Here is a 14,346-nt window from a genome sequence, read left to right on the forward strand (position 1 = left end):
TTTGAATAAGGATATGGTTGGTTTAAGCCTATGACACATTTTACCATATATAGCAACATACAAAAGTTAGCTGTCTTAAAATATGGCATTAAATATGTTACTCACAGATTATACAAATGTAAACTATAGATCACTGATTGCAATTTACTCTGTGCTGGTACTAAAGTTATCAAAATTTGGAGAATTATTCAAACACTGTTCGAGCGCAAAACTATGTCCATAACCTAGTGTAGCTCTTAACAGTCTTCCTTGATTTTCTCAATGCATGATAACCACAGGTGTTATTTAATTCAGAAAATATTTTGAGAAAGAAAAGCATCACTGGAAAAATTTTTATGGACATTATTATTTTAAAATAAATGGTGTTGAGCACATTTGTTAGCTTGTATTTAAACACGTTATTTTTATTTTGACGAATATGAAGTATCTCCAACATTATCCATTTTCATCAACTATACATTCACAATATCCATAGTTTAGATCAATTATTGGAATGAGTTAAAATAGCAACAAACAGACAGAAAGAATTCAGGCCTATAGTGATTTCATATTCAGTAGATAGAAATTTTTAACACTTAAGATGTAAATGGAGCCAACATTGTGCCACATTGGTAGTAGTTAACTTCTGGAGCACATGAATACTATGTTTCAATGGTTTACATGACATAAAAGGTGATGGTGAGTCAGGGAAAAATGATCTGCATTCAGTTCCCATAAAATGCTGCATGCAGACTTTAAACGTTTACAGATGTTATTGAAAGATGCAGCAAGGTTAGCATACAAGCTTGTTTAGTAAACCATGCAGTTACACATAACAGTAGGCGCAATTAACTTACCCATAGGTATGCTATCTAGTTCTGTGTAAACCATAGCAACGGGGAAACAAAAGAAAAGCAACAAACCAATCAAATGGAATTCACTATATTAAAAAAAATCTGTCCTACAGAGTCATCAGCAACAATGAACCAGTGCTGAAATAAAACAGATATATCTAAAACTGAGTTCATTGCATTTGTTATTAGACATACACTATTACTTAAAATATCATTAGTACCCAAAATTAAGCATTTCACAGAGTAAACACCCATATATGATGCACATCTCAACAGGTAGATTATTAAGAATTTTAATTCTTATAAAAAGAAAGTCTTCATATTGAAATATTTTCTCCCAGTGTAGCACCTCATGAAATTCAGAATATGCAATAAGGCCATACAGAAGTACAATCACATAAATCCACCTCCCAACATTTTTTAGTTTGTAAATACAAAGCCACAACTTGTACTGCATAATATTAGAAAGGCTGAGCCACCAGGTCGAAGCTGGAACGTCTGAAGAAACATAAACACCATGATGACTGAAAAGCAAAATACTGCAGATATTGGAAATCTGAAATATAAACAGAAAATGCTAGAACTGCCTAAAAGGCCAGGCTGTATCTGTGGAGAGAGAACCAGAGTTAACAATTTATACCAGTGACTTTGCCAAAAGTGCAAGATGCTTCCAGCATTTTCTGTTTATGTATCAGGATAATTAAGCAGTTGTATAATAGTTCAGTGTTGAGCAATTAGAATATGACTTGTCATTGTTTGGCCCTTGATAAATAATAAACCCAGTTTACCGGTGGCTAATGCTGCAGCACTCAAATGTTTGTCTAATCATAGGAATAGCAAAAAAGTACATGTATGACATGGTATGATTGCAGAAAAACCCGTTCCTTTTGGCACACCTATACTGGAATAGTCTGGAAATTTTTAAAAATCACAATGACCAAAATCACATTTAAGTGGAATGTGAAAGCTGGTTCTGTGCTAGATGATATAGCTGTAATGATTTACATACATGTTTGGTGCGATACATTAGTAAATTTTATAATTTAGCAGTTAACCTCCAGAAAGCAGCTTAAGGAATGTTAAAACATGCTAAATCAGTTCAAATGATATCTAAATCAGCTACTGCAGACTTACATTGAAATCCCAGGCCTGATCTTGCACCTCTAGAAACACTGTACAGTAACCAAAACCAGGAACATGGACCAATTGTCCCAAACCTAACGAAGAGGCACAGCCCTGTTCTGCTACCCTGGTTAAAATCAACAAACTTTAGAGACCAGGAACTGAACCTGGTATCTTCCAGTTCACAGGGCTCATAGATAACAAATATTGATGCATCATGAACCTTAACGAAATTGGACTTAAAATTTAAGCAGCTTGAAGATATTACGGTAGGTAGCATAAGCACTGGCTTCTTCCATTCTGCAGGATGAAATAATGCATTGCAATTGTGACAATCATATAATTAATGTGGGCCATTCAGATTCAATGCCAGACATTTTAAATCAGGATGACTAATTCCCATTGTTTGGGGAAAAAAGTTACATTTCATGAGCATAGAGAATGTATTGCTAAGTTCATGCATTAAACAAAAGCCCTTTCTCTTCAGTGATCTTTTAACAATCCAAGGTGGTGAATATGGACAGATATAGAAACAGATGCAAGGTACTCATCTTACTCTGTGGGATACTGACAGATACCAATAAGAGGGAGTGCATGTCAGAAGCAAAACTCGATGCTCCAACAATGCTACTGCACAGGGAATGAGAGATACATTAGTACTAAATAACTATGTCCCCCATCATAAAAAAGCCAGACAAATTCAATCATTAAAGAAACCCAAAATTGATAATAGAACAAGATATGGATAGAAAGGGAGGTTTGGGGTTTATTGTGAGTTTTGTGTTTTGAAGAGGAAAAGACAAACAGAAACCTTCCTTTTCGGGACAGGTGAGTTTCAAACCAGAGATTAACCTGATTCTCTTAATGCCCCTGAAGAATTCTCCGAGAGTCAAGTACATTTTCTTTTACATTGTTGACAGATTTCAAATTATATTTGGATTTCGGAGACTAAAAAGGTGGTATCCAATTAGTACCTCATTACCCAAAGACTCCTCACCGTAGACACTCAGCCAAATGGTGCTGGACAAGCAGCGGAAGCCATAAATTCCTCCAACAAAATGGTGGCAAAACCAAAAAGCTTTATTCAGATCCCACCAAGAGCCAGAGGTCTTTTTTCCGTCAATCTCAACCTCTTCATCACTGGCCCTTGATCTATGCTTGCTGATGTAGAATTTGGTTAACACTTAATTTCTCCAATGCTCTTCACATTGGCATCCCATTTCCACACACTATATTTCATCCAGAACTTTTTGGCTCGCATCACATTATAAGATCCTCACTCTCTCTCCAAATCGATCCTTGCTGCACCTTTCCTCAATGACCTTCTTCAGCTATGCAAACCCCTGGAAGTTGGCTGATACCTCCTTCTCTCCACTCCACCATCGGTAGCTGCTCCTTCTATCATTTTTAAAACAAATTCTTTCATGGGATGTGGGCATTGCTGGCAAGGCCAGCATTTGTTGCCCATCCCTAACTGTCCTTGAGAAGGTGGTGGTGAGCTGTCTTGTTGAACTGCTGCAATCCATGTGGTGTTGATACGCCCACAGTGGTGTTAAGATAACAGTTCCAGGACTTTGACCCAGTAACAGGGAAGGAACAGGGATATAGCTTCAAGTCAGAATGGTGTGTCACTTGGAGGGGAACTTACAGTTGGCGATGCTCCGATGTGCCTGCTCCCCTTGTCCTTCTAGATGGTAGAGTCTGTGGTTTGGAAAGTGCTGTTGAAGGAGTCTTGATGAGTTGCTGCAGTGCATCCTGTATATAGTATGCAGTGCTACCACTATGCATCAGTGGTGGAGGGAGTGAATGTTTAAGTTGGTGGATGGTGTCCCGGATGGTGTCTTGTTGATGTCTTGTAGATGGTGGACAGGCTTTGGGGAGCTAGAAGATCAGTTATGCGCTGCAGGATTCCCAGCCTCTTACCACTCTTGTAGCCAGAGTATTTATATGCTTGGTCCTATTCAGTTTCTGGTCAATGGTAACCCCCAGGATGTTGATAGTGGGGAATTCAGTGAAGGTAGTGCCCTGAAATGTCAAGGGGAGATGGTTTTTCTTGCTGAAGATGGTCATTGTCTGGCACTTGTGTAGTATGAACGTTACATGCCACTTATCAGCCCAAGCTTGAAAGTTTTCCAGGTCTTGCTGCATATGGACATGGACTTGCCCCTCAACATAGCCATCTCAGCTGCCTGCATTGAAAAGTCTTCAAAACTCCTTTCTTTTTCAAGCTTTCATTATACTCAATGCTGCAACATGGATTTTAAATCATATTTTTCCAGAATATATGATTGTATAAAATTAGCTTCCACATTAAACACTGAAGTTTAAAAAACAAAGTATTGTGAGTCTAGTGACAAAGCCCTTGTTTATAATGATGGCTTCCATCATACAAATTTCTAATGGTTTATGAATTCTGACATCAGCAGCAAGATTGTCATTTGTAACATACAGCAAAAATCCAATTAAGCAGTTCTGAGTTTCTGGATGATTATTTTGTCACTATAGGTAAAGTCCACAAATTGGGCAACTGGACCATCCCAATTTTTGAAGGAAAGAAATTGCTAATTAAAGTTAGTGATGAAAGTCTTCTAAATTGTTTGTTTTGTAATTAAAGTAATCTGGGCAAATGGCTATCAGCATTATCCTATTAAGGGAAGCATATATAAGAAAAAACTTTGCAGGACTAAACTCTGGATAGCCAACATCAGGGTCACCTGTAGTTCGCAAAATATTTTTTTTTTAAAATGAGACTTAATGACTAAAAATGAGAAACTCAGATTTAATGTGGGATAATTGTGATTTGGTCTTCTGAAGGTTTAATCTTGCAAAACAAAAAGGTAGTAATATGATTTTTTCTTAGACATGCACACTTAAGATTTCAAAATGTTGTTTGGTTTGCGCCATTTAAATTAAGATGGCAGACAGGCCCTTTGTGTGTCAATTTTGCCATGTACCTATCTGCTTGTCAATACACACAAGTTGCAGGATATTTTATCATTTTCCCACTTTTCATTTTCTTACACCTGCTATAAAAAAATTTCTCTTCTCCAGTGTTCTCCAGATGTCCTGACTATGATTAGGTTCTTGCTTGGCAGGTCATCAGTTTTAAGACAACAGCATATTGATACATCCTTTCAAATTGGGGAAACTTGAGAAAGTCACTTTCCAATTTGCTGTAAAGATTGGAAATGCTTTTGATCTTTTAACATTACTCCTACGAGTAAATGACAATTTGTTATATTAGTGCATTAATGATATAGGTTAAGTCACTAAATTTAGTTTATAAATATTTGTCAGATATTTTTCCACAAATTTTCCAAGACCGATGTATCAATGACGCTTTTCCCACATACTGCAAAATGAGATAATATTAAAAAAAAATTCATTCCAAATAGCATTAATTCAAAATGCCAGCTAATGTACGTAACAAATCTAAATTACATCATGCGTTGTAAACAAAATATGCATGCCACTATGAAGATGAGAGACATACAGTTACCTTGCAAAGCATTTCCAAGTAAAGCTTCCAGTTCTGGGTTAAATTCAGCCTTCTCTTTCAACATGTGGAACAGCAGCTGGTTTTGAGTAGAACTGTTTATTTCTATTTGCTTTACTCGGCCTTCTAGGACCTTAATTTGAGATTCCTTCTGAGCAGCTTGGAGACCCTAAGACCAGATAAATCGTTTTTTCGAGACATTTTCTTCAACAATGCAGAGTATTGCAGTTAAAGCAATAGAAATATCTAAGCCACGGTCAAGTTCAACTAAATTTTTTTCCCTCCACCTCAGAATCAAGACCCTAGTCTTCCTCATGGAAACTGTATAGAACCGTCCAAGATCAACATGCAAACTTATTTTGTATTCCCTACTCTACGTTCATATCAATTCTTTACTGGCAGATAAAACCAGTATAATCAGAACTGACTTCAACACAAGGACTCCTCTAGGGGGAAAAAATATGCAATATAAATTCTATTTTTTAAAATTCTGAACACCAAAAGCTCCAGTAATGCAGGCTTCAAAGTATTTAGAACTACTAAGCTAATATCAATTACAAATCTATCAGTGAGAAGTTCCAACAAGTCCAATATTGTTTAATGTCCTATTTTTATCCTGGATACCAAAATGCTGTGCTCAACCTGAAAAACTGATATCCTTTAACAGTATCTGCAAGTCAAACCTTGCATAGAAGCAATCTAAATTTGGAATTTACTATTATGTTCAATTACCAAAACCCACAACGGAATCATGACAGACCTAGAAATTAAAAGATCTACACATAACGTGCACCCCATATTAAATATGCAAGTTACATATTAAAGGTATGTAAGGTAGCACATTAAAATGTGTCCATTGTGCAACCACTATTTTCGGATTGTCTTGTACAACCATTATTTAACCATCCTAATTTACACCAATACAGACAGGATAGAAATGATACCAATTACAAGCCAGTAATTGTACAAATCTAAATAATTAACACGCTTTCCCCAAAGCTAAATCACAATCAGCATGTGACAATTTTTTAAGTAATATTTTGAGCAAGTGTGTTACTTGCTCAGCAAGCTGATTCTATATAGCTCAAAAATTGATACCAAAATGCATAAAATCTTAAATAATTGACCCAAAAAATTGCGAGCAGGGGAGGGGTAGCAAGTGGTGGCAAGACAACAGAGAGATGATGAGAAACGTAGTAAATGCATTCAGAACAAATCACAAACACCAAATTAAACGTCTACAAATTACTTAGAATCTGGTGCTGCTGGAACATGGGGCCTCTGCCCAACCAATACTGACAGGAGATGGCTGTAGTAATTTGTTTCTGTTTTATTCAACACAAAGAGGGTATAGCCAAACAATGGAATTGGTCTACTTGAAGAATTTCAATATTGAAACTAAGACTTCACCTGGAAGTAATGTGCTGGGTAGCTCCAATATACACTTCTACATAAAACCCACCAGTGGCTATCCCTTATTTGATGAAGCATTAGCCTGTACGTTCACGTTAATTGAGGAGAATAAATAAGCCATCAGGGTTTTGCTCACAAATTTACCTTATTAATAGCCATGGTGAGGAAGTGATCCAATACGTAGCGAGCTTCTGTCAAAGAGCAGGAAGTGATTACAGCTGAAACGTCCACTGTACCCCCCTCCTCCTGGAGATGACAAGAAGAAATTAAAAACGTTGCAAGTTTTTGCAGTGTTCAGTGGGAGGAGGAAAGGCTACTTACATTGAACATTTCTGTAAAACTGTAAATAGCTATCATTGCTGTATTAATGCTAAAATTTATATTTAAATATGTTACATGGAATACTGTTCCACTCAATTTTATTGCAAACTATTTTTCCCACATTTCGACAACAGAGTGGTCACTATGGACATCCTGGGGGCTACCACTAACCAGAAACTGAGCAGGACGAGACAGATAAACACTGTGGCTACAAGAGCAGGTCAGAGGCTAGGAATCCTGCAGCGAGTAACTCACCTCCTGACTACCCAAAGCCTGTCCACCATCTACAAGTCAGAAGTGTGATGAAATACTCTCCACTTGCCTGGATGAGTGGAGCGCCAACAACACTCAAGAAGTTTGACACCATCCAGGACAAAGCAGCCCACTTGATTGGCATCCCATCCACAAACACTGACTCCCTCAACCACCAATGCACAGTGGCAGCAGTGTGTACCATCTACAAGATGCACTGCAGGAACTCACCAAGGCTCCTTAGGCACCTTCCAAACCCACAACTGCTACGATCCAAAAGGACAAGGGCAGCAGACACACGGGAACACCGCCACCTGGAAGTTCCCCTCCAAGCCACACACCATCCTGACTTGGAAATATATCGCCATTCTTTCACTGTCACTGGGTCAAAATCCTGGAACTCTCTCCCTAACAGCACTGTGGGTGTACCTATACCACATGGGCTGCAGCGGTTCAAGAAGGCAGCTCGCAACCACCTTCAAGGGCAATTAGGGATGGGCGAAGAGCTGGCCTAGCTTGTGACGTCCACATCCCATGAATAAATAAAAAAGAGTAGGGGGAAGGAAACAGAGAAGATTGGACATCCATGCAGGAGAGGGACCAGAGCAAAAGTTGGTGGGGGGGTTGTTTGGCAAGGGAAACAAAAAGAAGATACACTCTGAATGAATGAGAAAGTGGAGTGCATGGGAATATTAATCATGATTTTTTTTTCACACATTTCAGATGTAATTAAAAAAAATTCTGGGAATACTCAGCAAATGTGGCAGCATCAGGAAGTAGCAAGAATCAATGTTTTTAGGCTGATGACCTTTATTAACTGTTTCGTTCTCCACAGATGCCACCTGATCTGCTGAGTAATGCCCACATTTCCTGTTTTCATTATAAATTTACAGCACCTGCAGTGTTTTGCTTTTGTACAATTTGTGACTGCAGTAATAACTCCACCACCTCGATTATCCATCAATGCCATATTTGATCTACAAGCTTTATTCAACTGTATCAGCAGAAATAGTGATTTCACAATGGTTAAAAACATTATTTAAAAGGTTTGCACTTATAAATTTGTAAACTAGGCAAAATGCCAAGGGCCCTTCCAGTTATGGAAGAATATTGATAACAAACAAGAGTAATTGCTTAAAAATAAGCATCACTTAAAACATTTTACCACCACAGCAGACAGAGCTCAGAAAAAGATCGGTCTTTCAGGGTCTTGAAGATCTCTGGTAATTTAGGATAATGGGTTTTTATTTAAATTCTTGAAGGTCATTCCTAATGTGGAAGTGGTATCTTCCATTGTGTTCTTACTGTATTTTCAAGGTGTTAGCAATTGAACAGGTTAATCGCCCCTGTTGCTTTGATAATAGGCTACAACAGGGTTCTGTTATTGTACAAATGCTTTGTAACCTTTGGACTGCTGATACTCCTGCCAGTGCTAAGTATAGCTGACTAGATGATTATGTTACTCAACAGACATGTCCTTTTTTCTATGAATTAAATGTACTGGGAACAGGAAATCTGAAGATTAAGAAATGTTACCCAGTAATATTCTAGAACCTAGCCCAAAGCTCATAACTGCTTTCCATCTTTATTACTGGAGCACCAAATATCACATCGATCATCATCCTCTCTGTCAGCTTCAGCATGAAAAGGCAGCAATTTATATTGAAGTGAAACTTAACCCATAAATAAATAAAGTCATCGTTGCAGGGATTGCTAAAAACTAGCTGGCATAGCCAGGGGTGCCAATACTCCAACTAAGTGTAGCGCTCATTTACTTGCATAACAATGACCTGCATTTGTGTGAACATTTAACACAGCAAAAATGTCCCAAGGCCCAAGGTTCTTTGCAAGTGCAAGGAAAAAAATAATTCTGAGATAAAGGAGGGGTGACCAAGAATTTAGTCAGAGGTAAATTTAAAGGAGGACTTTTAAAAGGTGGAGAGGGTGAGAGGTTCAAGGGGATTCTAGAGCTTGGGCCCGAGTTGACTGAAAACACAATCATCAGTGGTAAAGAGAGGCAGGAGGTACAATCAGTTGATGTAGAGTGTTAAGGAAGGGTGGGAGTGTTGTCAGGTTTGAGGAGATTAGAGGCTAAGATACAAGTGAGGTCTTGAAGAGATTTAAACACATGGATCACAGTGAAGGCTTGTGAGGAGTGGGGTTGACTTTCAGATGAGCTACAAACCAGGTGAGTATTGCAATAGTCAAATTTGGAAATTATAAAGGATGGACGAAGGTTTGAACAGCAAATGGGCTAACATAATGGCAGAGTGCTCATTGTTAGAGGTGGAAGCAGACAACCTGTGATGGAGGTTATGGGGTGGAAAAAACAGCTCCAGGTCAAAGAGGATGTGGAAATTATGAAATTCTGGTTCTCCCTGAGACCGTGGTCAAAGAGGGAAATGAACTGGCAGAATTGTTAGAGTTTGTAGCACATGGCTACTATGGTTTAAGTCTTCCCACTGTATGACCGGGGGAAATTAAGGCTCATCCAGGATTGGATGTTGAACAAGCAGTCTGACAACAGAGGCAGCCTCCCTGTGACTTTGGAGCAGGGGGCTGAAAGGAAAGCACTCCAGACGGGCCTAGCAGCCCTCCCTACCTGCCTGGGAACTGCAGCAGCCACAGGCAGAGTCTTTGGACAAGTTGCTAACATTGTCATACTGGCAACTGTCAGCTTAGTTCAGATAATAATTAGTTATGGGTTCTCTGAAGACACATGACATAGGACACATTTATTCTTTCCGTTGGCATGACAGAGTGATACAATGCATTTGGGTCGTCAGATTTGTGTGCAGATTTTTAGAGTCTTTTATTTTCCTAACACATACAACAGTAAGAAATAATTATAAAATTGGCTTGCCTTTGCTTCCTCCATCTGCATGATATTGGCCTGGCATTCTGAAATGCTGTCATTAATGTAATCAATATTTGCACTCAAAGACTCTGCTTCCTCATTAATATTATGGATTGTTTTGTCATCTACACACTCTTGCACAAATTTTTCTCTCCGTCTATTCAACTTGTCACGTCTTTTGGTCAAATCTTCACGTTGCTGTAACATAAACAGAGTGAAAATGGTTAACATTGAGAGAGGTGAGGAAATCAACTCCATTCTCAAATATAGCATGTAAATATATTCATCCTACTGATTTCTATGCAAGTTCTTGCTGGCTTTGTTTAGTGTCTGAACAATGGTACACAAAACTATCAGAGATTTGTACATTTTTCAACTGTACACAAATTGAAAACAAAAGAAAAGCATCAATGCCATTCTGCTCAACCAGTCAGCCAGTTGTGAATGACAGCAGGATCCGGCCTCACCTGTAGCAGGCCCTAATCTTCCATCATCCCACATGAGAATTATGATTAGCTGCCTGCAAACTCTGGCTTTGCAAATTTTTGAAAAAAAAACATTTATGAACGGAGAGATAGGATAGCAAATACATTGTAAGGAAAAATTCAAAGCACCACTGAAACCATTCAACAAAAAATGTTAACTAAATAACAGACAGGACATTGGGGTGGTTGGGGGGGACGGGGCACACTAGGGAGGCCAAAACATTCAAGAGAACATGCAAAGTATTGTTGGCACATAGAAGGGGCAAAAGAAAAATAAAGACAAATGTATTGGCACAGCTGTAGTACAGCAACAAAACTACAGTTTCTTTTAAAGGAATGCTAACAGAATTGTCAGTTTCAGTGTCTGCTTACATCAAATACATGATACCTGCCTTTTGCATTTTCGAACCAGGTAAATATTCAACACATAAAAACACTGCTCACCAACCTCAAATTGCCAGTATAACTTAAATTGTTAAAAATAGCTGACAAGGTAGTCAGTTCAAATTTGACAGTACCTTTCAAACTCACCCAATTAGCAGATGCATGGGACAACCACCCGCAGGTTCCTCTCCATGCCACACACCCTCCTGACATGGAACTCTATCATCATTCCTTTACAATCATTGGGACAAAACCCTGGAATGCCTTTCCTATCAGCACTGTGGGTGTACCTGCATCACATGATCTGGAGTGGTTCAAGAAGGAAGCTCACCGCCACCACCTCAAGGGCAATTGGGGACGGGCAACAAATGCTGACCTTGCCCGTGACACTCACATTCAATGAACAAATAACAAAAGAAAAAACAGTGGTAGAGGCTTCATAAATTTGACTTCTTTTGATGACACTTTTACCAGCCGCTTTCATACCACAATTAATACTCCTCGTTCCAAGAATGATTTCTGAAAGCAACATATAGTTAGTTATAGCTTATTAATCATTTTCTTTATTTGTTCATAGGGTGTGGGCGCCGCTGGATAGTCCGGCATTTATTACCCATCCCTAACTGCCCTTGTTCAGAGGACATTTAAGAGTCAACCGTATTGGAGTTACAAGTAGGCCAGGCAAGGATGGCAGGTTTCCTTCCCTAAAGAGCATTAGTGAACCAGATGGATTTTTCTGACAATCGGCAATGGTTTTGAGGTCATCAGACTTATAATCCAGATTTTTATTGAATTCAAGTTTCATCATTTGCCGTGGTGGGATTCGAACCCTGGTCCTCAGAGCATTACCCTGGGTCTCTGGAATACTAGTCCAGTGACAATACCACTACTCCACCACCGTCAAATATTACAGATTTATTAGATTATCGTGTGACCTTCAAACAAAAAGTCAAGTACCATATAGAAGTGTAGTTAAACAGAAATAGAAATATAGAAAATTTAGCACTTAAGTGGACATCATTCTGTTGTTTTGCCAAGTGTAAAAGAAAAAAAAGCATCAGTTAACCTAGCTGGATAGTATTTGCTGAAAAAGGATACTTTCATTTCTAATTTTCAAGTTGTGGGGAGATGGAAGGAAGGCAGGCAACAGGGAAGGGAAGGGGAGATCGTTCTTACCGTGAGAAGTCGATTCATATCAGCTTCCATGTTGGCAATAGTCATCCTTTGCATGATGATTTCAGTAACTCTACGTTCAAGTGACTGCCATTTCATTCTTGCTGCTCTTGATGTATATCTACTTGTAATTTTCCTCTGGTAACTCTTCCTGCAATTGGTCAGATTTGAGTTGTTAGCCCACACAATTTCTTATGTACAATGATCTTATGTACAAATTTATTTAAAATTGGTAGTCACTATTGTTATTTGGTTAGGCTAGGCCAGGATAGGATACCTGCACTGAGTAACTCACCTCCTGACTCCCCAAAGCCTGTTCACCATCTACAAGGCACAAGAAACTAGTGTGATGGAATATTCTCCACTTGCCTGGATGAGTGCAGCTCCAACAACATGCGAGAAGCTCCACACAATCCAAGATAAAGCAGCCCAGTTGATTGGCACCCATCCACAAACATTCACTCCCTCCACCACTGATGCACAGTGGCAGCAGTGTGTGCCACCTACAATACGCACTGCGGGAACTCACCAAGGCTCCTTATACAGCACCTTCCAAACCCACAACTACTACCATCTAGAAGGACAGGGCAGCAGATGCCTGGGAACACCACCACCTGGAAGTTTTCCCTCCAAGCCACACATCACCCTGACTTGGAAACATATCACAGTTTCTTCACTGTGGCTGGGTCAAAATCCTGGAACTCCATCCCTAACAGCACTGTGGGTGTACTTATGCTACACGGACTGTAGCAGCTCAAGAAGACAGCTCACCACCACCTTCCCAAGGGCAATTTGTGGTGGACAATAAATGCTGGCGTAGCCAGCGACGCCCACATTCCATGAATGATTTTTTAAAAAATTAGTTATAATGTCCTTTTGCTCCCTTGTTCTAGGCTCCTTTAGTAGATGGAAGGGTCTAGTATAATTAATTATCTACCTGGTCCATTTTTTTTCTAACATTTCAATTGGAGCACTTCTCCTCCATGGAATGAGAATTCACTTAGCTTCTCATAAATGCCTAGTCCTTATATCTCAGAAACCAAAGTGGTGAATTGCTCCTGGACTCCTTCCAAGGCTAGTAACTAGCTTCCTAAATTCGTGCCCAAAGTGAGATCTGGACCAGCATTCCACATAACTGCAGTATTTTCTTGCTTTTATATTCTATAGCTCGAGATGAAACCCCTTTGGTTTTCCAATACATTTGACCCAAAGGTTTTCCCTTTGCAATGATACTTAATGGTGTTAATTTCCACTATTGTACACACTACACATCATTCCTCAATTTCTATTTTTCAGAGCCACCACATGGTTCCAGGATGACAGTGATTTTGTTTCTCTTTTGTCTTTATTTTCTCCATCTTCAAGCTCATCCTGTCCATGAGGCTTACCTCCTGCTCCCTCAATCCTATTCCCACTAAATTGCTGACAACCCATCTTCCCTTCCTGGTTGCCATGCTAACTGATACTGTTAAATGGTTGCCCTCCTCAGCTACTGACCCCACTCCTCCAAATCTGCCACCATCACCATTTCAGAAAAAAACCCAAATCTTTGACCTTCCACTCCGATCTTTGCAGACAACCGCTCCATCTCAACCTCTCTTTCATCCCAAAGTCCATGAACATGTGCTGTCAACTCCCAAATCAATGTCTATCTTTCCCAGAACTCCATGCTGAAGTCCCTCCAATCAGGTTTTCGGCCTGTCACAGTATCAAAACTGCTCTTATCAAAGTTATAAATAATACCCTAGTGGACTGTAACAAAGGTAAACAACCCCCTTCGCCCTTCAACTGTCAGCAGCCTTTGACACAGCTGACCACACCGTCTTCCTCCAACTCCTTTCCACTGTCTGCACTCATGTGGTCCCATTCTTATCAATGCAGTCATGGTCAGAGAATCAGATGCAATGCCTTCTCTTTCTGCCCCCCTTCAGTTACCTCTGGTGTCCCCCACGGACCCTCTTTCTGTTTTTCCATCTGCATGTTTCCCTCAGTGACATCACCTGAAAATGC

At 39.4% G+C, this 14,346-nt stretch overlaps 1 protein-coding gene across 2 annotated transcripts in view; it reads right to left on the bottom strand.

Moving 5' to 3' along the window:
- kif21a (kinesin family member 21A) overlaps positions 1-14,346 on the bottom strand; it is a 136,802-nt gene that overhangs the window by 41,400 nt on the left and 81,056 nt on the right. Inside the window, exons 19-23 of one of the 2 annotated variants that reach the window (XM_041202463.1) lie at positions 12,340-12,487; positions 10,301-10,492; positions 7,009-7,110; positions 5,455-5,620; positions 837-857 (exon numbers count right to left, since the gene is read on the bottom strand). In XM_041202463.1, the coding sequence (XP_041058397.1) occupies positions 837-857; positions 5,455-5,620; positions 7,009-7,110; positions 10,301-10,492; positions 12,340-12,487 (629 nt within the window). The remainder of the gene's footprint in view (positions 1-836; positions 858-5,454; positions 5,621-7,008; positions 7,111-10,300; positions 10,493-12,339; positions 12,488-14,346) is intronic. The other variant, XM_041202464.1, reaches the window with a different exon arrangement.

This window comes from Carcharodon carcharias, chromosome 13 (genome assembly GCF_017639515.1).
Source record: "Carcharodon carcharias isolate sCarCar2 chromosome 13, sCarCar2.pri, whole genome shotgun sequence".
Lineage (NCBI taxonomy): Eukaryota > Metazoa > Chordata > Chondrichthyes > Lamniformes > Lamnidae > Carcharodon > Carcharodon carcharias.